Here is a 23,512-nt window from a genome sequence, read left to right on the forward strand (position 1 = left end):
GGTCATTACCCTGGTGTAGACCCGTTTCAGATTCTGAGCAAGATTGGATCCTTTCACTGGAGTAGACGCGTTTCAGATTCTGAGCAACATTGGATCCTTTCTCTGGTGTAGTCTTGTTTCAGATTCGGTGCAAGATTGGATTTTCTCTCTGGTGTAGACACGTTTCAGATTCTATTCAAGATTTGATCTTTCTCTGGTGTAGACCCATTATATATTCTAAGCAACATTGGATCCTTTCTCTGGTGCAGACTAGTTTCAGATACTGAGCACGACTGGATCCTTTACTGGTGTAGACCCGTTTAAGATTCAGAGGAAGATTGAATGCTTTCTCTGGTGTAGCCCGTTTCAGATTCTGAGCAAGATTGGATCCTTTGTCTGGTGTAGACCCATTTCAGATTCTGAGCAATATTCGATCCTGTGACTGGTGTAGACCCATTTCAGATTTGGAGCAAAATTGGATCCTTTCTCTGGTGTACACCCGTTTCAGATTCCGAGCAAGATTAGATCCTTTTTCTGGAGTAGACACGTTTCAGATTCTGAGCAAGATTGTATCCTTTCTCTGGAGTAGAGCCTTTTCGGACTCTGAGCAAGATTGGATCCTTTCTCTGATGTAGACACTTTACAAAATTTGAGGAAGATTGGATCCTTTCTCTGGTGTTGACCCGTTTCAGATTTTGTGCAAGATTGGATCGTTTCTCTGGGATACACTCGTTTCAGAGTTTGAGCAACATTGGATCCTTTCTCTGCTGCAGTCTTGTTTCAGATTCGGGGCAAGATTGGATCCTTTCTGTGGATTAGACTCGTTTCAGATTCTGTTCAAGATTTGATATTTCTCTGGTGTAGACCCATTACATATTCTAAGCAATATTGGATCCTCTCTCTGGTGTAGACCCGTTTCAGATTCTGAGCAAGATTGGATCCGTTCTCTGGTGTAGATCATTTTAGATTCTGTGCAAGATTGGATCCTTTATCTGGTGTAGACCCATTTCAGATTTTGAGCAAGATTGGATCTTTTCTCTTGTGTAGACTCGTTCCAGATTTTGGGAAGAATTGAATGCTTTCTCTGGTGTAGAGCCATTTCAGATTTTGAGCAAGATTGGATCCTTTCCCTGCTGTTGACCCGTTTCAAATTTTGAGCAAGATTGGATGATTTCTCTGCTGTAGACTGGTTCCAGATTCTGAGCAACATTGGAACCTTTCTCTGGTGCAGACTAGTTTCAAATTCTGAGCAAGGTTGGATCCTTTCACTGGTGTATACCCGTTTCCGATTCTGAGCAAGATTGAATGGTTTCTCTGGTGTATAACCGTTTCAGGTTCAGTGCAATATTGGATCCGTTCTCTGGTGTCGACTCGTTTCAGATTCTGAGCAAGATTGTATCATTTCTCTGGTGTAGACTCGTTTCAGATTTTGAGCAAGATTGGATCCTTTCCCTGGTGTAGACACATTTCAGATTTTGAGCAAGATTGGATCATTTCCCTGGTGTAGACCCGTTTCAGATTCTGAGGAAGATTAGATCCTTTCTATGGTGTAGACTAGTTTCAGATTCTGAGCAAGATTGGATCATTTCACTGGTGTAGACCCGTTTCAGATTCTGAGCAAGATTGAATGCTTTCTCTGGTGTAAAACCGTTTCAGATTCAGTGCAATATTGGATCCGTTCTCTGGTGTCGACTCGTTTCAGATTCTGAGCAAGATTGTATAATTTCTCTGGTGTAGACTCGTTTCATATTTTGAGCAAGATTCGATCCTGTGTCTGGTATAGACTCATTTCAGATTTGGAGCAAAATTGGATCCTTTCTCTGGTGTACACCCGTTTCAGATTCTGAGCAAGATTAGATCATTTCTCTGGAGTAGACTCGTTTCAGATTCTGAGCAAGATTGTATCCTTTCTCTGGAGTAGAGCCTTTTCGGATTCTGAGCAAGATTCGATCCTTTCTCTGATGTAGACACTTTACAAATTTTGAGGAAGATTGGATCCTTTCTCTGGTGTTGACCCGTTTCAGATTTTGTGCAAGATTGGATCGTTTCTCTGGGATACACTCATTTCAGAGATTGAGCAACATTGGATCCTTTCTCTGCTGCAGTCTTGTTTCAGATTCGGGGCAAGATTGGAACCTTTCTGTGGATTAGACTCGATTCAGATTCTGTTCAAGATTTGATATTTCTCTGGTGTAGACCCATTACATATTCTAAGCAATATTGGATCCTCTCTCTGGTGTAGACCCGTTTCAGATTCTGAGCAAGATTGGATCCGTTCTCTGGTGCAGACCCATTTCAGATTTCTGAGCAAGATTCGATCCTGTGTCTGGTGTAGACCCATTTCAGATTTGGAGCAAAATTGGATCCTTTCTGTGGTGTAGATTCGTTTCAGATTCAGAGCAAGATTGGTTCCTTTCTCTGGAGTTGACTCGTTTCAGATTCTGAGCATTATTGGATCCTTTCTCCCGTGTAGACCTGTTTCAGATTCTGAGCAAGATTGGATCCTTTCTCTGATGTAGACACGTTTCTGATTTTGTGGAAGATTGGATCCTTTCTCTGATGTTGACCCGTTTCAGATTTTGAGCAAGATTGGATCCTTTCTCTGGTGTTCATTCGTTTCAGATTCAGATCAAGATTGGATCCTTTCTCTGGAGTAGACCCTTTTAAGATTCTGAGCAAAATTGGATCCTTTCTCTGGTGTAGATCCATTTCAGATTTTGAGCAAGATTGGATCCTTTCTATGGTGTAGACTAGTTTCAGATTCTGAGCAAGATTGGATCCTTTCTATGGTGTAGACTAGTTTCAGATTCTGAGCAAGATTGGATCCTTTCACTGGAGTAGACCCGTTTCAGATTCTGAGCAAGATTCAATGGTTTCACTGGTGTAAAACCGTTTCAGATTCAGTGCAATATTGGATCCGTTCTCTGGTGTCGACTCGTTTCAGATTCTGAGCAAGATTGTATCATTTCTGTGGTGTAGACTCGTTTCAGATTATGAGCAAGATTGGATCCTTTCTTTGGTGTAGACCCGTTTCAGATTCTGAGCAAAATTGGATCCTTTCTGTGGTGTAAATTCGTTTCAGATTCAGAGCACGATTGGATCCTTTCACTGGTGTAGACCCGTTTCAGATTCTGAGCAAGATTGGATCCTTTCTCTGGTGTAGACCCTTTTCAGGTTTTGAGCAAGATTGTGACCTTTCTCTTGCGTAGACCTGTTTCAGATTTTGAGCAAGATTGGATGCTTTTTCTGGTGTATACCCGTTTCAGATTTTGAGCAAGATTGGATCCTTTCTCTGGTGTAGACTCTTTTCATATTCTGAGCAAGATTTGATGGTCTCTCTGGTGTAGACCCATTTCAGATTCTGAGCAAGATTGGATCCTTTCTCTGGTGTAGATCCGATTCCAATTTGGAGCAACATTGGATCCTTTTTCTGGTGTAGAGCAGTTTCAGATTCTGAGCAAAATTGGATCCATTCTCTGGTTTAGACTCGCTTCACATTCAGAGCAAGATTGGATCCTTTCTCTGGTGTAGACTCATTTCAAATTCTGAGCAAGATTGGATCCTTCCTCTGGTGTAGATCGATTTCAGATTTTGAGCCAGATTGGATCCTTTCTCTGGTTTGGACTCACTTCAGATTCGGAGCAAGATTGGATCCTTTCTCTGGTGTAAACCCGTTTCAGATTTTGAGCAAGATTGGATCCTTTCTCTGGTGCAGACTAGTTTCAAATTCTGAGCAAGGTTGGATCCTTTCACTGGTGTATACCCGTTTCCGATTCTGAGCAAGATTGAATGGTTTCTCTGGTGTAAAACCGTTTCAGGTTCAGTGCAATATTGGATCCGTTCTCTGGTGTCGACTCGTTTCAGATTCTGAGCAAGATTGTATCATTTCTCTGGTGTAGACTCGTTTCAGATTTTGAGCAAGATTGGATCCTTTCCCTGGTGTAGACACATTTCAGATTTTGAGCAAGACTGGATCATTTCCCTGGTGTAGACCCGTTTCAGATTCTGAGGAAGATTAGATCCTTTCTATGGTGTAGACTAGTTTCAGATTCTGAGCAAGATTGGATCCTTTCACTGGTGTAGACCCGTTTCAGATTCTGAGCAAGATTGAATGCTTTCTCTGGTGTAAAACCGTTTCAGATTCAGTGCAATATTGGATCCGTTCTCTGGTGTCGACTCGTTTCAGATTCTGAGCAAGATTCGATCCTGTGTCTGGTATAGACTCATTACAGATTTGGAGCAAAATTGGATCCTTTCTCTGGTCTACACCCGTTTCAGATTCTGAGCAAGATTAGATCATTTCTCTGGAGTAGACTCGTTTCAGATTCTGAGCAAGATTGTATCCTTTCTCTGGAGTAGAGCCTTTTCGGATTCTGAGCAAGATTCGATCCTTTCTCTGATGTAGACACTTTACAAATTTTGAGGAAGATTGGATCCTTTCTCTGGTGTTGACACGTTTCAGATTTTGTGCAAGATTGGATCGTTTCTCTGGGATACACTAATTTCAGAGATTGAGCAACATTGGATCCTTTCTCTGCTGCAGTCTTGTTTCAGATTCAGGGCAAGATTGGATCCTTTCTGTGGATTAGACTCGTTTCAGATTCTGTTCAAGATTTGATATTTCTCTGGTGTAGACCCATTACATATTCTAAGCAATATTGGATCCTCTCTCTGGTGTAGACCCGTTTCAGATTCTGAGCAAGATTGGATCCGTTCTCTGGTGCAGACCCATTTCAGATTCTGAGCAAGATTCGATCCTGTGTCTGGTGTAGACCCATTTCAGATTTGGAGCAAAATTGGATCCTTTCTGTGGTGTAGATTCGTTTCAGATTCAGAGCAAGATTGGTTCCTTTCTCTGGAGTTGACTCGTTTCAGATTCTGAGCATTATTGGATCCTTTCTCCCGTGTAGACCTGTTTCAGATTCTGAGCAAGATTGGATCCTTTCTCTGATGTAGACACGTTTCAGATTTTGTGGAAGATTGGATCCTTTCTCTGATGTTGACCCGGTTCAGATTTTGAGCAAGATTGGATCCTTTCTCTGGTGTTCATTCGTTTCAGATTCAGAGCAAGATTGGATCCTTTCTCTGGAGTAGACCCTTTTAAGATTCTGAGCAAAATTGGATCCTTTCTCTGGTGTAGATCCATTTCAGATTTTGAGCAAGTTTGGATCCTTTCTATGGTGTAGACTAGTTTCAGATTCTGAGCAAGATTGGATCCTTTCTATGGTGTAGACTAGTTTCAGATTCTGAGCAAGATTGGATCCTTTCACTGGAGTAGACCCGTTTCAGATTCTGAGCAAGATTCAATGGTTTCACTGGTGTAAAACCGTTTCAGATTCAGTGCAATATTGGATCCGTTCTCTGGTGTCGACTCGTTTCAGATTCTGAGCAAGATTGTATCATTTCTGTGGTGTAGACTCGTTTCAGATTATGAGCAAGATTGGATCCTTTCTTTGGTGTAGACCCGTTTCAGATTCTGAGCAAAATTGGATCCTTTCTGTGGTGTAAATTCGTTTCAGATTCAGAGCACGATTGGATCCTTTCACTGGTGTAGACCCGTTTCAGATTCTGAGCAAGATTGGATCCTTTCTCTGGTGTAGACCCTTTTCAGGTTTTGAGCAAGATTGTGACCTTTTTCTGGTGTATACCCGTTTCAGATTTTGAGCAAGATTGGATCCTTTCTCTGGTGTCGACTCTTTTCATATTCTGAGCAAGATTTGATGGTCTCTCTGGTGTAGACCCATTTCAGATTCTGAGCAAGATTGGATCCTTTCTCTGGTGTAGATCCGATTCCAATTTGGAGCAACATTGGATCCTTTTTCTGGTGTAGAGCAGTTTCAGATTCTGAGCAAAATTGGATCCATTCTCTGGTTTAGACTCGCTTCAGATTCAGAGCAAGATTGGATCCTTTCTCTGGTGTAGACTCGTTTCAAATTCTGAGCAAGATTGGATCCTTCCTCTGGTGTAGATCGATTTCAGATTTTGAGCCTGATTGGATCCTTTCTCTGGTTTAGACTCACTTCAGATTCTGAGCAAGATTGGATGCTCTCTCTGGTGTAGACTCGTTTCAGATTTTCAGCAAGATTGGATCCTTTCTCTGGTGTAAACCCGTTTCAGATTTTGAGCAAGATTGGATCCTTTCTCTGGTGTACATTCGTTTCAGATTCAGAGCAAGATTGGATCCTTTCTCTGTTGTAGACTCGTTTCAGATTCTGAGCAAGATTGAATCCTTTCTCTGGAGTAGATTCTTTTCAGATTTTGAGCAAGATTGGATCCTTTCTCTCGTGTTCATTCGTTTCAGATTCAGAGCAAGATTGGATCCTTTCTCTGGAGTAGACCCTTTTAAGTTCTGAGCAAAATTGGATCCTTTCTCTGGTGTAGATCCATTTCAGATTTTGAGCAAGATTGGATCCTTTCTCTTGTGTAGACCCTTTTCAGATATTGAGCAAGATTGGATCCTTTCTCTGGTGTAGATCCATTTCAGATTTTGAGCAAGATTGGATCCTTTATCTGGTGTCGACCCTTTTCAGATATTGAGCAAGATTGGGTCCTTTCTCTGGTGTAGACCCATTTCAGATTTTGATCAAGATTCGATGCTTTCCCTGGTGTCGTCCCGTTTCAGATTCTGAGCAATATTGGATCCTTTCTCTGGTGCAGACCCGTTTCAGATTCTGAGCAAGATTGGATCCTTTCTCTGGTGTAGACCCGTATCAGATCCCCAGTATGTTTGGATCCTTCCTCTGGTGTAGGCCAATTTCAGTTTCTGAGCAAGATTGGTTCCTTTCTCTAATGTAGACCCGTTTCAGATTCTGAGCAAGATTGAATCCTTTCTCTGGTGTAGACTCTTCATATTCTGAGCAAGATTGGATGGTCTCTCTAGTGTAGACCCATTTCAGATTCTGAGCAAGATTAGATCCTTTCTCTGGTGTAGATCCGTTTCAGATTTTGAGCAAGATTGGATGCTTTCTGTGGTGTAGGCCCATTTCAGATTCTGAGCAAGATTGGATCCTTTCTCTGGTTTAGACTCGTTTCAGTTTCTGAGCAAGATTGGAGCCTTTCTCTGGTGTAGGCCCGTTTCAGATTCTGCGCAAGATTGGATCCTTTCTCTGGTGTAGACCCGTTTCAGATTTTGAGGAATATTGGATCCTTTCTCTGGTGTAGACTCGTTTCAGAATCTGACCAAGATTGGATCCTTTCCCTGGTGTAGATTCATTTCAGATTCAGAGCATGATTGTTTCCTTTCTCTGGTGTAGTCCCGTTTTAGATTTTGAGCAAGATTGGATCCTTTCTCTGGTGTACATTCATTTCAGATTCAGAGCAAGATTGGATCCTTTCTCTGGTGTAGACTCATTTCAGATTCTGAGCAAGATTGAATCCTTTCTCTGGAGTAGATCCGTTTCAGATTTTGAGCAAGATTGGATCCTTTCTCTGGTGTAGACGCATTTCAGATTCTGAGCAAGATTGGATCCTTTCTCTTGAGTAGACCCTTTTAATATTCTGAGCAAAATTGGATCCTTTCTCTGGTGTAGATCCATTTCAGATTCTGAGCAAGATTGGATCCTTTCTCTGGTGTAGACCCTTTTCAGATATTGAGCAAGATTGGGTCCTTTCTCTGGTGTAGACCCATTTCAGATTTTGAGCAAGATTGGATGCTTTCTCTGGTGTCGTCCCGTTTCAGATTCTGAGCAATATTGGATCCTTTCTCTGGTGCAGACCCGTTTCAGATTCTGAGCAAGATTGGATCCTTTCTCTGGTGTAGACCCGTTTCAGATTTTGAGCAAGATTGGATCCTTTCTCTGGTGTAGACTCGTTTCAGGTTTTGAGCAAGATTGGATCCTTCTGTGGTGTAGACTCGTATCAGATCCCCAGTAAGTTTGGATCCTTCCTCTGGTGTAGGCCCATTTCAGTTTCTGAGCAAGATTGGATCCTTTCTCTGGTGTGGACCCGTTTCGGATTCTGACCAAGATTGGATCCTTTCTCTGGTGTAGACTCGTTTCAGATTCTGAGCAATATTGGATCCTTTCTCTGGTGTAGACCCGTTTCAGATTCTGATCAAATTTGGATCCTTTCTCTGGTGTAGATCCATTTCAGATTCTGAGCATGATTTGATCATTTCTCTGGTGTCGACCCATTTCAGATGGTGGTCTTTTTTCTTTCACAGTTTGATTGAAATTCTTCAGCTCAGTGAGCAGTGAAGGTGGGATCACTATATACATTAATAAATTGGATTGGCAGACAAACTGGAAGGGAATCAGGGGGTATGGGGAGGGAGGAAGAAAGTGGCATTGTGGTTAATAATGAATCAGTCACGATCTTGATGAAAGGTCAGATGACTGTTAAAGCCTAATTGGCCTCATCCTGCTCCTGTTAATCATGACAGACTGCCTCTCACTCCCTGATGTCACTGCTTCCTTTGTCATGTTTCTCATGTTGTCTCTGCCTCTCCCTCCCTGTTCACTTCTCTCCCCTCATGTCACCAGGTCTTCCTCTCTCAATGTGTCTGCCTCATTATGTTGGCTGTTTGGATCTGTACCCCAAAATCTAATTTTTTTTTTGTGCCATATGTCACCCCATCCTGACTTCTCAGAGCCAAGAGAATATGCAACCTTCCTGGCAACACGACCAGATGAAATGGAAGTGGAAGCAATTCAAACAGTCATTAAACTGTGTCTCCAGTACAGGTCAGAAATTGATGCCATATTGCAGCAAATGACAACCTCGCAAAGTAATCAGCAATACATATCAAATATTAGGCTCATCGTTTGAAATGTTCAAGATAGACCATTTTCTGAACTTATTTTCTTAATAAGTTCACATGACATTTCCTCCACAGGGTCTATAAACGTCACTAGAATTGAATATAAGGAACAGAGGTGGTGAGCCAGTTTTCAAAAAGAGAGATAGTCATGGGTAGAGATCTTAAGAATGACGGAGGTAGTGAACTAGTTACTACCTCTTGACCAAGATCTAAGCAATTCATCAGGAATTAAGGGCAGCATGTTTGGCATAGCAGTTAGCACAACGCCTTTACAGTGCCAGCAATTGGGACCACACCAGGGTTTGAATCCCGCGCTATCTGTAAGAAGTTTGTATGTTTTCTGTGTGGGTTTTTTTCCAGGGGGCTCTGGTTTCCTCCCACTGTTCAAAAACATACTGGGGGTGAAGGTTAATAGGGTGTAAATTGGGCAACATGGACTCATGGGCCTGAAATAGCCTGTTATCGTCTTAATTTAAATTTAAAAACAAGGACATAGAAATTACCTTTCTCCATTCCCTCTTCTCAGATGCATCCTTCTAGGGCTTTGGTGCTCTAGATTGAATTGAAACCACGAAGAAATTTTTACTTATTACCCATTGGAACTTGGGTCTGAGATTAATCAAATTTACAGTAAAATTCTTCTTTGGCTTTGTCTGTTACTTACAGGTTCAAGGTCTGCACATGATAACTCCATGACAGGATCAGCTAAATGGTCATGAGGGGTAGTTTATCCCACAATATTAGGCTTCCCATGATGAATATACTCCTCTGGAAGACTGCCCTTACACAAGGCATACTATCCATCTCATGCCTTGAGCTGATTGTTTGCTGATCTAGGATAGGGTTATCAACAAAGTGACTTTGTCCATGTATGATGGAAGCGTTTTTAATTTAATTTTTTTTCTTTTTAAATTTAAACATACAGCACGCTAACAGGCCATTTCAGCACACAAGCCCGTGCCACCCAATACACCCAATTGACCTAGAACCCTCAAAATATTTTGAACGGTGGGAGGTAACCAGAGCCCCTGGGGAAAATTCATGCAGACACGGGGAGAACGTACAAACTCCTTACAGACAGCACAGGAGTTTGACCCTAGTCCCAATCGCTTGCACTGTAACAGCGTTGCACTAACCACTACGCTAACCGTACCGCCCCTAAATAGCGCAGTTCAAGTCAGACACTGTTGGGATTGTCTGTGAGGTTATGGGTATTTCTGGTTCCAAACGTCACTGAGAGTAGAAAGTGCATGAAAATGCATGCATGGGTTGACAGTGATGGGTACCCACTGTACACCAACTGAAAACCTGGTCATAGATTTGTATTGGATTAATTCTATTATTGTTCATTTGTTAATAAATTTTGTGTTAAAATTAACCCATTCATTTATGCATCTCTCAATTGCTGCTAGGGAGCGTTACAACATGCACACAGTTCAATAAGTTCATGATTATTAGCTTGGTTCACAGTTAGAAGGACATTCAGTTATTTTCAAAGGTCACACCTTCTCTCTGGTCTTTCCTGCCCCAGGGTTCACTGCCATATCGTCCATCTTTCCACTGCAGAAGCTCTACCCCTCATAAAAGAAGCTCGTAAAGCTGGAGCTTTGCTAACCGTGGAGACCACACCACATTATCTTATGCTGGCTGCTGAAGGCATTCCAAATGGCGGGACTCTATACAAGTGCTGCCCTCCGATTCGAACCAAAAGCAACCAAGTATGGATTGTCCATGTTATAAATGAGTCTAATGACAGGTCTTATTTCAGAACACAGATGGGGTGTGTTTACAATCAAAACATCTAAATGGGGTTCTGATGCTGAGTTCCCTTCCTCCAAAGTGGGTGCTGACAGCTGGAAGCTTCATTCAACTTGCTCAATTCCTAAAGTTTCAAATGCTGTTAAAAATTCCTTCCACATCTTCACTCGTGCCAGTTGTAGAAGACAAGTGCATTTTTTTCTCTCTAGTTGGAGAGCTGGTCTGTAAGGAAACCCCTCAGCCTGGCCCTCTAACTCTGTTTTACACTCCTGTTTGACCTCTGGTCTCTGCTCACTTATACTGTTCCAACTCAACACTTCACCTTTCAACACACCACTTATAGGCCTTGAGGCAACTCCGAATTTAACAGTTCCCTACATTTAACCCTCACCTCCATCCAGGACAACAGACAGACCTTCCAGGTGAGGCAGAGCTCTGTGGAGGTAAACAAACATTTTTCAGATGATGGGGTCCAGTGCATAGAATATTACAACACAGTACCTGTCCTTGCTCTCACTGTGTAAATCAACTCAACAAGCTAGGCTTTCCCTACCTCATACCCATAATCTTCAAGTTTTCTTTCATCCATGTGCCTGTCTAAGAATCTTTCAAATGTCCTTATTGTACCAGCTTCCACTACCACCTCTAATGCATTCCACTACTCTAAAGAAAAAAGCCCTCTAGTATTTGCTACTGTCATCCCAGAAAAAAAATGGTGCTAGCTGTTGAACCTCTCATAATCTCATAGACCTATCTCACCCTTTTTCAATCCAAAGAGAAAAGCTCTAGCTCTGCTAATCTTGCCTCATAAGACATGTTCTTCATTCCAGGCAACATCCTGGTAAATCTCCTTTGTATCCTCTCCATAGCTTCCACACTCATCCTTTAATGTGGCAACCAAAACTGAACACAATACTCCCAGGATGGACTCACCAAAGATTTGTAGACTTGCAACAAGACGCCATGGCTCTTGAACTCAATCCTGATGAATGAAGCCTTCTTAACTACTCTATCAACCTGCACAGCAACCTTGAGATGTCCATGGTTTGGAGCTCAAGGTCCCTTTGTTCTTCCTTACTGTTAAGAATCCTTCAAGTTCGACCTTCCAAAATGCATCACTCCACTTTGTATTGAATGAACTCCATTTGCCACTTCTCCATTCAACTCTGCATCCTGTCCATATCCTATATTAATCTACAACAACCTTCTACATGATTCGCAATACCTCCAACCTTCATGTCATTTGCAAACTTACCCATCCTTCCACTTCTTCATCCAGGTCATTTATAAAAAATAACAAAGAGCAGGGGTGCCAGAACAGATCCCCCGCAGAACTCCACTAGTCATCGACCTCCAGGCAAAATATATTTCGTCTACTACTACCCTCTGCTTTCTGCAGGCAAGCCAATTCTGAATCTACACACCCAAGGTTCCATGGATCCCATTTCTCATGACTTTCTGAGAAATGCTACCATGGGGGACCTTGTCAAATGTTTTACTAAAATCCATATACAACACCCTTCAATTCATCAATTTCTTTTGTCACTTTCTCAAAAAACAGTTAGCCATGACCTCTCCCTCTCAAAGCCATGCTGACTATCTCTGAGAAGAGGATGCTTCTTTAAATCATCTTAAATACTGCCCTAAGAATCCTCTCCAATAGTTTGTCCACCACTGAGAAGATTCACTGGTCTCTCATTCCCAGGATTATCCCCATTTCCATTTTTAAACAAGGGGACTCCAATCCTCTGGAACCTCTCCTGTAGCCAGGGAAGACACAAAGATAATTGCCAATGCCCAATCAATCTCTTTCCTGTTATAACCTGGGGTACATCTTGTGCAGTCCCAGGAACTTTTCAATCCAAAAGTTTTAAGATCTATGATTTCCTCATTCTTAACCACAACATGTTCCAGCACATTAGCTTGTTCTACACTGACCTCACATTAATCAAAGTCCTTCCTTCTGGTGAACTGCTGAACACAAAAGTGCTGGATAAACTCAGCAGATCATGCACCATCCACAGAAAGCAAAAGGCAGTTGAAGTTTCAGGCCTGAGCCCTTCTTCAGGATTGCTAAAACTGGGGAAGACATCTGAACAAAAAGATGGGGGAAGGAGAGGAATGGAAGAAGCACAACTAGCAGATGATAGGTTGATACAGTTTGGAGGGAGAAGAACAAGGAGGTGCCAGAGGGAAAGGCCAGAAGGCTCAGAATGGTAGCTCTTCTGATAGGCCAAGGAAGAAAATGGGCTGGGGAGATGGAGGAAGGCAACCATTTTAATCCCCCTCATGATTTCCACATAGATATGTCTGTCCTCAGCTTCATCCATAATCAGGATGAGGTCAAACATAATATGGAACAAATATCAAATATTGGAAACCTTAAACCCAATGACATGAACATTGATATTTCTAATTTTAGGTAATTCCCACCTTATCTCTTCTTTACCTACTCTTATTCCTTTCTAAACCACCTCTCCACCAGTGGTCTCTCTTTCTCTTTCTGTCTATTTGTCTATCAACCTCTAACAGCTTCTCTCCAAAACCCTATCACTTCTTAGCCTCTCCTCCCCCCTTCCTTTCTCCATTGATAAGCAATATGCCCCCCCCCCTACTTTAGTCTTGAAGGGCCCTGACTCAAATATTGACTGATCATTTCAGCCCCCGTTGCTGCCTGACTGGCAGAGTTCCTCCAGCCTCTCATTGCTTGCTCAAGACTCCAGCATCAGCAGATTTTGTGTGGTTCTAGAGTTAAACAATTTGGGGAAAACTCTTTGTCCAATTTGAAGCATTAAAAAATATATAAATGCTGTAAACGTTCACCTGGTCAGGCAGGATCCAAGGGAAGAGAAACACAGCCAATGTTTTGAGTATTAACAAAGGATCTTGGAATTGGAATGGTGGAGTTGTTTCTCTTTCCATGGATAATTTCTGATCTGCTATCCGTTTACAGCATTTGCTGTTTTCATTTGGTTGGTAGCATCTGCAATTTATTTTGATTTTTCAACCCCAAACATTAACTTTATCTCTATTCCTCACTCCCACTGCTCAGTAACTTAACATTTTTCAATTCATACCTCGCTTTCCACACATGTTATCAGAGTTTTCTCAGCATTAATAAACAAGGCAAGTGAACTTCTTGTTCCCTGCAGTGTCAAAGGCCTGCATTGGTGAACAAAGTAATTAAGCCATTAGTTAATCACTATCTTTGCACTCACAGGAGCAACTATGGGCTGCATTGAAAGCTGGAGAGATCGATATGGTTGTCTCTGACCATTCGCCATGCACTGCAGAGCTGAAACTGCTAGAATCTGGAAACTTCCTCAAGGCATGGGGAGGGATTTCTTCTCTGCAATTTAGTGAGTCAGTCAGTAGCAGCCAACTTTAACAGTTAACATGCTGTACAATCAATAGATTGATGACTTAATATAAATTATGTCAGCTTGCAACATGGTGCAGAGAGACTGTCATGAATTGTGCTTTGGCTAAGATGTTAATACAAGTGAACTCAGCAGGTCACACAGCATCTATAGGAAGTTAAAGATTAAACAACATTTAGGGCCTGAGCATCAGGAATAAGAAAAAAAAGACACCTCAGGAGAAAGGTGGGGGGGGGGGGAGCGGGGAGGAAGGGGAAGGGGTTACTCAGCAGGTCACGCTGCATCCATAAGAAACAATGTTTCAGGCCTGATCCTTTCACCAGGACTAAGAAAAAAAAAGCCTCCTCTTGATACAGAAGATTCTGTAGGTGCAGATGGCTTTCCCATTGCAAAACATATTAACTGGACTTTTATTGTTATTTAAACCATGCAGCCATGTTTGCTAACATGAGTAACAAATAATTTTTAAAGATAATTTACTGGCCATGAAGAACTTGACTAGGTTATTGTCAGTGGAGGCTCCACACATCATTTACTAACTACAAAGAAATTGGCATGGTTGTTGACAGTTAATAATATCACCTGTCAAAAAATATACATAGTTCAGTTCATCTCCCAGTTCATTCCTTAAACATTTGTTGGACCGAATTAGCTAGGATATGAATAGAACACCAGTCCTTTATGCTTATTCAGAAATTAATCGCTGCTGTCTAAACAAGACGATATTTGAAAACATTCTGGTATCTGGAAATTAGCATTGCCTACCAACTAAATGTATGAAAGTTGGTCAAAATTTCTCTCTCTCCAAACTCTCCTTCTCTGTTAAAAGGCCTTCCACTGTTCTGGACATCTGCTCGACAGCGTGGATTTACCATACAGGACATAGTGAACTTGATGTGTAAGAGCACAGCCAGGTTATGTGGCATGGAGAAAAGGAAAGGCTCTCTTGTCACTGGGAAGGATGCTGACATTGTAATATGGGATCCTAACAAGGACTTTGAGGTAAGTTGCAAACTTATCAGCTTCACTATAAAGATACTTACATGGCTAATTGCAAACTGAGTAAATGAGTATTGTTTCTTGCAGGTAACAGAGACCATAATTCACCATAAAAACAAAGTAAGTGTTCTCAACAAACCTGATTACCTTCTATCTCCAGCATATCAATCCAAACTGTGCATTAGTGCAGGGTTATTTTATGAACTGGCACAATGAGATGAGTAATTGTTGATCCAAACTGAGAATTGGCAGAACTGACCATGAGTCAGACAGCTCAAAGCAATGACCAAATCAAGATGCATTAAAACTCCAACAACCAGCACTCTCAGGACTTTGGTGGGACCAGAATGGAATGTTACAAGCCCAGAGGTCACCAAAACCTGGCAGCCATATTCAACAAGACAAATGGTCACATAAACAAAAGTTGCTTTTAATTATCTTTAAACATGAAAATAGAATCAAACTTTAACTTAACTAACCTACCTCAACCCTGTTCTAATTCTAAGCACACGTGTGTGTAAGTTCAGAAAAACTCACAGTCCAATCTCACTTCTTACTGTTTACTGTTTACAAGTTTACTGGTTGCAGGCAATTCTTATACTGTGCACAGAATTTAACATTTATAAAGTTCACCAGGCTTTGGTCCATGAAAGGTAAATGGTTATGGCTCAGGAAGGTTCTTGTAGGTTTTCAGAGAGAGATTTGATGTTCCAGGACATCCACAACTGATGTACTTCCATCAGCCACTTCAGTGTCTTGCTGACGAAACTTGCCCCCTCAGGGTTCTCCAGATGATAATCTCTTTCTTTCAGGTCACCAGAGTGCCTTTTTGCTTCTCTTATTCCAGGTGAAACATTAGACAGCCAGTCCTCTCCTCTTGTATGAACCACAAGGGTTTTGACCAGGCTGAACTACGCACTTACAATTTGTCTTCAAAATGGGGTTTGTCATGGTCAAGTCCCAGCTGATATTACTGAATGTGACACTGTAGAAGTGATCTCTGTGTGCATGTCTCTCTCTCTCTGAGAGAAAACCTGATTGAAACTCTCTCTGCTTGCAAACCACATGATCCTCTTTGAACAGCAAGTTCCCCTCCAGACAGAAGGTAGCTCCAACAAGCTCTTTCATCTGTTGCTTTTTTGTAAACAATAGTCCATTAGTGAAGTCTCTTGGGCACTCTCCAAAGCTCTTACAAAGGCTCTGGGGCTGATATGTCTAGCATTAGCAGAGCTTCAGTATTTCAAATAAGATCTGTTTTTAAAGTGTTTGTATGTGACCTATACTAACAAACCTGCCCCAATTTATCTCTCAAAAATATACAGCAATGTTTTCCTAGATAATGGATATTACTCTTCTTAATATACAAATTTGTAATCCAACATTTTTTTAACATTACTCAACAGTGAAGTTTAAAGGAACATGGGTATTGGGGCCCCCAGAAAGTTTAAAAGTAGCAAGGCAATGGGACCAAGTGAGTATATAAAGAGCATGGGAATAAGGTCCCAATGAGATTGAAGTGTGTTCAGGCAGTGCTCTAGTGGCCCAAATGCTCAACTATGGGATTTGCACTCCAATGGGGAAGTTCAGGTTTGTGCTTGATCCACTGTTGTTTCTCATCTACATTAACAATTTGCATGACAATGTAATTTACATGGTGAGCAAGTTTGTGGATGACAATATAGATAGACACTGACTTATGAAGTTTCAGCTCATGATATTCCGCAGTTACAGTGATCAGAATCAGTTTTGAATAAAGGTAAGTTGGGGTCGACCTGGATCAACAAGGTTGCTTTTCCTTCTCAGAAGGAAATGCTTCCCTCCAATCACTGCACACAGATTGCTTCCCTCTGCCACCACTTCACTGCCCTCCCCTATCAAACGTCATTATTTCGGTGCTCCTCTTGTAGTGACATCACGGAAACATGCTTTGAGAAACCCAACACTAATTTTTTTTTTAAAAAAAGGTGATTTGGAACACATGCGCAGATTTGCTGTCATTCTCCCTCCCCAGCGACGACAATCTGCGCATAACGTAGGTTGTGAGGTGACACCACTGCCCCAAATTACCCAGTGCCATGGGCTCATGGCAGGAGCGTGGGCTTCAGCCTCCTGGTGGTAGAGTTAGTGGAAAGTGAGAAAAGTTGACTACGATTACAATGGGATCAATATCAATTGCAGAAGCGGGCAAAGGAATAGCTCAGGGAAGTTAAGTCTTAAACCAGGGCAGGATTTACAAAGTAAAAGTTAGAGCCTGCAGAGTGCTATGGAGACCAACAGATACAGATACAGACAAATACCAGACCAATTGAAGAAATTCTTTGGTTTTATTTCACCAAAGATACACATAACATTTGAGGAATATTAGGTGTCCAATGCACCAGTGAAAAATGAGGAAATGACAAAAATCATTACTGATCATTAAATTGGTTCAGATAAAGTGATGGTATTAAGAATCAGTAGGTCCCCAGAAGCTGATAGGCTGTATCTCAGAGAGAGAGATGGTGGATGCTTCCGTGATTACTTTTCAACGCTCTCTACACTTTGAATCAGTTCTTTTGGATTGGAGGGTAGCTAATATGAAAGGAGGGAGAGAAAAACCAGGGAATTCTAGATGACTTAGCCTGGTCATTGGAAAAATATTGGTGCCAATGTTGTGCATTTGCAGGAGTGACAATATTAATCCAAGTCAACACAAAGGAAATCATGACGAAAAATCTTCATAAAATTTGTGAGATAACCAGTAGAGTGGCCAGTGGTGATTTGGTGGATGAGGTATACTTGGAGATAACTGGTAGAGTGGCCAGTGGTGATAGGGTGGATGAGGTATATTTGGAGATAACCAGTAGAGTGGCCAGTGGTGATCGGGTGGATGAGGTATATTTGGAGATAACCAGTAGAGTGGCCAGTGGTGATTTGGTGGATGAGGTATACTTGGAGATAACTGGTAGAGTGGCCAGTGGTGATAGGGTGGATGAGGTATATTTGGAGATAACCAGTAGAGTGGCCAGTGGTGATTGGGTGGATGAGGTATATTTGGAGATAACCAGTAGAGTGGCCAGTGGTGATCGGGTGGATGATGTATATTTGGAGACAACCGGTAGAGTGGCCATTGGTGATGGGTGGATGAGGTATATTTGAAGACAACCGGTAGAGTGGCCAGTGGTGATCGGGTGGGTGAGGTATATTTGGAGACAACCGGTAAAGTGGCCAGTGGTGATCGGGTGGGTGAGGTATATTTGGAGACAACCGGTAGAGTGGCCAGTGGTGATCGGGTGGATGAGGTATATTTGGAGACAACCGGTAGAGTGTCCAATGGTGATCGGATGGATGAGATATATTTGGAGACAACCGGTAGAGTGGCCAGTGGTGATCGGGTGGATGAGGTATATTTCGAGACAACCGGTAGTGGCCAGTGGTGATCGGGTGGATGAGGTATATTTGGAGACAACTGGTAGAGTGGCCAGTGGTGATCAGGCAGATAAGGTATATTTGGAGACAACCGGTAGAGTGGCCACTGGTGATTGGGCGGATGAGGTATATTTGGAGACAACCGGTAGAGTGGCTGTCTTGGGTAAACTTGTACCTCTCACTTTGTTCGTTTTAGATTGGTCACAGTGTTTGAGCTACCGAAAGAAAATAGAGACACACACCGAGAGCAGTTCAGTCTACACAAATGTTTATTACAAATATAAAGCAGGTTTCAAACTACAATATGCAAGCCTGCCTAATCATACTTAACAACGTCTGGACTGGTCCCAACTGCCGAAGCGAGGCAATGACGGCACACTTGTAGTAGGCTGCCGGGGCACCGGTAGCAGCTCCTTCACCTCCCCCGACCGGGACGTTGCTCGGACTCCAGCTGTTCTTCCTTCTTGACAAGGGATGTTCCCATCCCTTGGAGAGTCTAAACTTCAGCAGCAGGACCACAGACTTTCATACCCCAAAATCAATTAATCATGCACCCACTCCAACATTTGTCAGTCAAAATCAAAGCTGAGCATACTATTCTACAATTTAGAAGATTAATTATTATGGAACCAGGATGCTATGATTTCCTGGTTTATCTCGTAGATACAAGGACTCATTAAAACTTCTTGAGCAAGACAGGTTGTGACCAATACGTCAATTTCAGAGTGTCGTATTTGACAACTGCTTTCCATGGGCCTCACGGTGGAATTCCATTTCAAAGTGTATCTTCAGATAAATCCCCATGGCTGAGTTTAATTACATCTGCTAATTCTGAAAGGGGACCTGAGTGTGGCCCCAGTGTTGTCAGTTTCACATAAGCAAGGAAGCATCTGAGCACATGGTTTTAACCCTCCATTACAGTGGCCACTGGTGATCGGTGGATGAGGTATATTTGGAGACAACCGGTAGAGTGGCCAGTGGTGATTGGGTGGGTGAGGTATATTTGGAGACAACTGGTAGAGTGGCCAGTGGTGATCGGGTTGGTGAGGTATATTTGGAGATAACCGGTAGAGTGGCCAGTGGTGATCTGGTGGATGAGGTATATTTCGAGATAACCGGTAGAGTGGTCAGTGGTGATCTGGTGGATAAGGTATATTTGGAATTTCCTTAAGGTCCTGCACAAGAGCTAGGTGTGCAAAATTAGAGTGTGTGGCACAGGAGCCAATGTATTGGCTTGGAGAGAAATCTGGTTATCAGGCAGGAGATGGGTCCTTTTCCAATTGGCATATAGTGTCAGGAACCACAGCTATCTGCAATACACATTGATGATATATCTTGAGAAAGGAATTGAATGTTATTTCTCTAAGTTTACAGATGATGCGAAGCTGGATGGCAATATGAGCTGTGGAGAAGTTTCCAAGAGGCTGCAGGGTGACTAGAACGGATTAGGAGAATGGATGATGCAGTTTGATGTAGCTGAATGAAAAGTTTTCCATTTTGGATGCAGAAACAGCCAGGCAGCTTATTATTTGACAAATGAGGAAAAGGGGAGATACCACAGGACCTGGATATCACAGTCATTGAAGATTGGGATGCATTTATGGCAGGTGGTGAAGAAAGCAAATGGCTTTTATTGCAAGTGGTTTTGAATATAGAAGCGGGGAGGTCAAAATGCAGTTTACATGACCTTGGAAAGCCACATCTTGAGTACTGTCACAATGCTGGAGAAACCTAGCAAGTCAAATAGTGTACTTTATATAGCAAAGATAAAGATATATAACTAATGTTTTGGGCTTGAGAATAATCAAAATGTAGGCAGGCATCCAAACAAAATGGTGGGGGCAACGGGCAGAGAGTCTCCCTCACAATTATTCAGGGCTCCAAACAGACCTTCCAAGTGAAGCGCTTCACTGTGTAACAGGAGTCATCTATTGCATCCGGTGCTCCTGTTGTGGCCTTCTCTACATCAGAGAGACTAGACAGAGCCTGGGAGATCGTTTTGCCAAGTATTTCAGTTCTGCACCCCACTCCCACGCTGACATGTCTGCTCATGGCCTCATGTACTGTCAAACAAGTCCACCTGTAAACTGTTGGAGCAAAACCTTATTTTCCATCTGAGCACTCTCCAACCCGATGCTCCGGATACTGCTAGCCCCTTTTTCTCTCTACCCCATCCCTCAGTCACTTTTTTCTGCATTTCTCCACAAATCCCACTCCTCTTTTTTGCTGGTGTGCCACCCCTCCCTTATCCACCTATTACCTTCTGCCTCTGCCACCATGCTCCTCCCCTCACCATTTTGTTCAGGCACCTGCCTACATTTTACTCATACCTTGAAGGGCTCAAGGCCAAAATGTTGGTTACATATTTTTTTTTGAACATTTTGTTTTTGTTTTTTTAAATCAAAAATTATACAGTGACATTTTAAGTATACAATATATGAAACTTTTTTTCTCACAAACACAACAAACAAAAACAAAACAGTGTCTCCCCCCCCCTCCATTCCATACATATATATTCATTCACCATCAGAGCTTGCATATACTTTAAGTATATACATTTGGGGAAACTACGTTTTATATATATGTTACTTTTATACTCGTTTTTGTTCCTTTTTATTACTGTATCTGGGCCCCTATGTGGTCCAGGTATGGCTTTTTTTCCATGGGTATAGAGCTGTTCATTTCTGCAATCCATTGCGCTATAAGTTTTTTGTGGACCCTATTCTCTTTGGTCAACACTGCAATAATCACGGTTGAGAATGACTCTGGGAGAGTTTGTGTTTCCACAGCTTGCTCCAGGACATCCATTAAAAGGGCTATTAATAATTCTTTGAATTGTCTATAAAACTCGGGTGGAAATCCATTCTCCCCTGGTGATTTATTAGGCTGTAGGATGCCCAGCATCGAATCCACACTGCTGAAGACCCAACTGTGCTGGGTAGGTCACGTCTCCAGAATGGAGGACCATCGCCTTCCCAAGATCGTGTTATATGGCGAGCTCTCCACTGGCCACCATGACAGAGGTGCACCAAAGAAGAGGTACAAGGACTGCCTAAAAAAATCTCGGTGCCTGCCACATTGACCACCGCCAGTGGGCTGATACCACCTCAAACCGTGCATCTTGGCGCCTCACAGTTCGGCGGGCAGCAACCTCCTTTGAAGAAGACCGCAGAGCCCACCTCAATGACAAAAGACAAAGGAGGAAAAACCCAACACCCAATCCCAACTAACCTATTTTCCCTTGCAACCGCGTCTGCCTGTCCCGCATCGGACTTGTCAGCCACAAACGAGCCTGCAGCTGACGTGGACATTACCCCTCCATAAATCATCGTCCGCGAAGCCAAGCCAAAGAAGAAAGGATGCCCAGGGCCTTTACAATTTCTTCCCTTGTGCAGGATGTATTTACTTCTATCCTTTCTCTCTTTCAGCCTTGGAAGTTCGATATTTACCTAAAATTCTTCCATTTCATTCTCATCTCCTAGTTTCAGATGTGGGACTGAGACAGGAACTTTTTTTTACATGCTCTGCGGTTGTGTGTGAAAGTGAGGCCATTTTGGCAAGAAATCGCAGAAATATTAACCAGGATAATAGAAATGGCCTTCACAGGCAACTCAGAGCTATATCTACTAGGTAATTTCATGGAAATAAGCAACAAATTGACCAAGTATTAAATCTATTTATAAAAAAATAGCATTGGCGGTAGCAAAAAAAATGTTTCGCCATCACTTGGATGTCCGACTCCCCTCTACTTATAGCACAATGGACTACTCGGTCTTTTTGTACTTGCTTTATCCAATTTTGACAATAAAATTCTGGTTTTTGAGCTTTTAAACTGTCTTTTTAATACTTTTTGTGGAGAGCTTTCAAAACTGGTCAGCTTATTATCATGGCCTCGCCCCCGGTTATGTATCTTCATCTTTGCTTCAGAAAGTGCATTGTTTGAACTGCTGAGTTTCTCCAGCATTGTGTTTTTACTTCAACCAGTGTCTGCAGACTTTTGTGTTTTACTTGAATATTGCATACTTTTTTGGTCACCTAAACTGAGGAAGGACCTTCTTACTATTGAAGGATGTGCAGTGAAGGTTCAAGAAACTGATTCATTAAGTTTCAATTGGCTTTGGCTTTTTGTTAAGAACTCTTCTCTCAACTTATCTTGATTTGTTTCCACTTACTGAGATGAATAAATTGGAAAGTGTGCACTCCAGGGCTATTATGTTGTGCCCTGGAGTGTAGGAAGCTAAAAGTGATATGTAGAGCAGTATAAAATCATGAGAGGCATTGGTAAAGTATATGCTTATGGTCATTTTCCCAGGATGTGCAAATATTCCAATATTTTGCAAATATGAATTAAGAAATTCTTCATCTCAGTCCTTAATGGGCACCTCCTTACCCTGAGGCTATAACCCAGTTTCAGATACTTCAAGTTGATGAAACAACCTCCATGCCCATCCAATCAGGGTCTCCTAATTTTATACCTTTTGCTTCATGTCCAAAATAGGAAGCCATTCTAGTTAAGGGCGCTATAATTCCTGCCATTTAGAAACTGCTCAAATAAGTTTCCTACAATATGCAATGACATTAATTCTATTTCTTTTCCAGCTGACCCCCTATCTTGGACGCAAACTGCAAGGAGAGGTTTTTGCTACCATTGTCCGTGGAAAGATAGTCTACATGCAAGGGCAATTCTCTCACAAATCCTTTGGAGAATGCATTCTGACAAACATTACTCAATGACCTGGACCAAGATTCATTTTATTCTTTCTCAACTAAGGAAAATCAGCCTATTCCACTTCTCAGTATAGTTGCACCAGCACCAATCAAACATTTAAAAATGTTTGATATTAATGGACAAAGGCATAATGTGCTGAAGGGATCAACAATAAATGCATCAGAACTCGTTAAAAGTGTGACGTGGCGTCTCACTGGTCCACTATATAATATACCTGCCCCATAACTGTCATGGCTTCTGCCCTGCAGCATGTGCAATGTTAACACATAATTACACAAAAGTCAAAACAGATAAGAAAAGATGAAAAAATGGTGTTTTTATGAAGGCTATGATGGGGGAGGAGAATGGCAGGAGTTATCATCTTGAAAATTCTCTGGACTATTGAAGTTATCCCAATAAACCACTTTAACCCTGATTAATGTACAGAATTCATTATTTTCAGTATAATTTTCCCTTGAAGGATTTTAGTGAATTTAACAATCTTCCCAAAATCCACTATTT

General features: G+C 42.0%; 1 protein-coding gene across 2 annotated transcripts in view; it reads left to right on the forward strand.

Moving 5' to 3' along the window:
* Positions 1-23,426, forward strand: part of LOC138743714 (allantoinase, mitochondrial) — a 183,458-nt gene extending 160,032 nt beyond the window's left edge. For both annotated transcript variants that reach the window (XM_069899345.1, XM_069899344.1), the window contains exons 6-11: positions 8,567-8,660; positions 10,269-10,455; positions 13,716-13,854; positions 14,705-14,877; positions 14,962-14,994; positions 22,882-23,426. In XM_069899345.1, coding sequence (XP_069755446.1) covers positions 8,567-8,660; positions 10,269-10,455; positions 13,716-13,854; positions 14,705-14,877; positions 14,962-14,994; positions 22,882-23,016 — 761 coding nt within the window. In that variant the 3' untranslated portion in view covers positions 23,017-23,426. The remainder of the gene's footprint in view (positions 1-8,566; positions 8,661-10,268; positions 10,456-13,715; positions 13,855-14,704; positions 14,878-14,961; positions 14,995-22,881) is intronic.
* Positions 23,427-23,512: the final 86 nt, after the last annotated feature.

This window comes from Narcine bancroftii, chromosome 9 (assembly GCF_036971445.1).
Source record: "Narcine bancroftii isolate sNarBan1 chromosome 9, sNarBan1.hap1, whole genome shotgun sequence".
NCBI lineage: Eukaryota > Metazoa > Chordata > Chondrichthyes > Torpediniformes > Narcinidae > Narcine > Narcine bancroftii.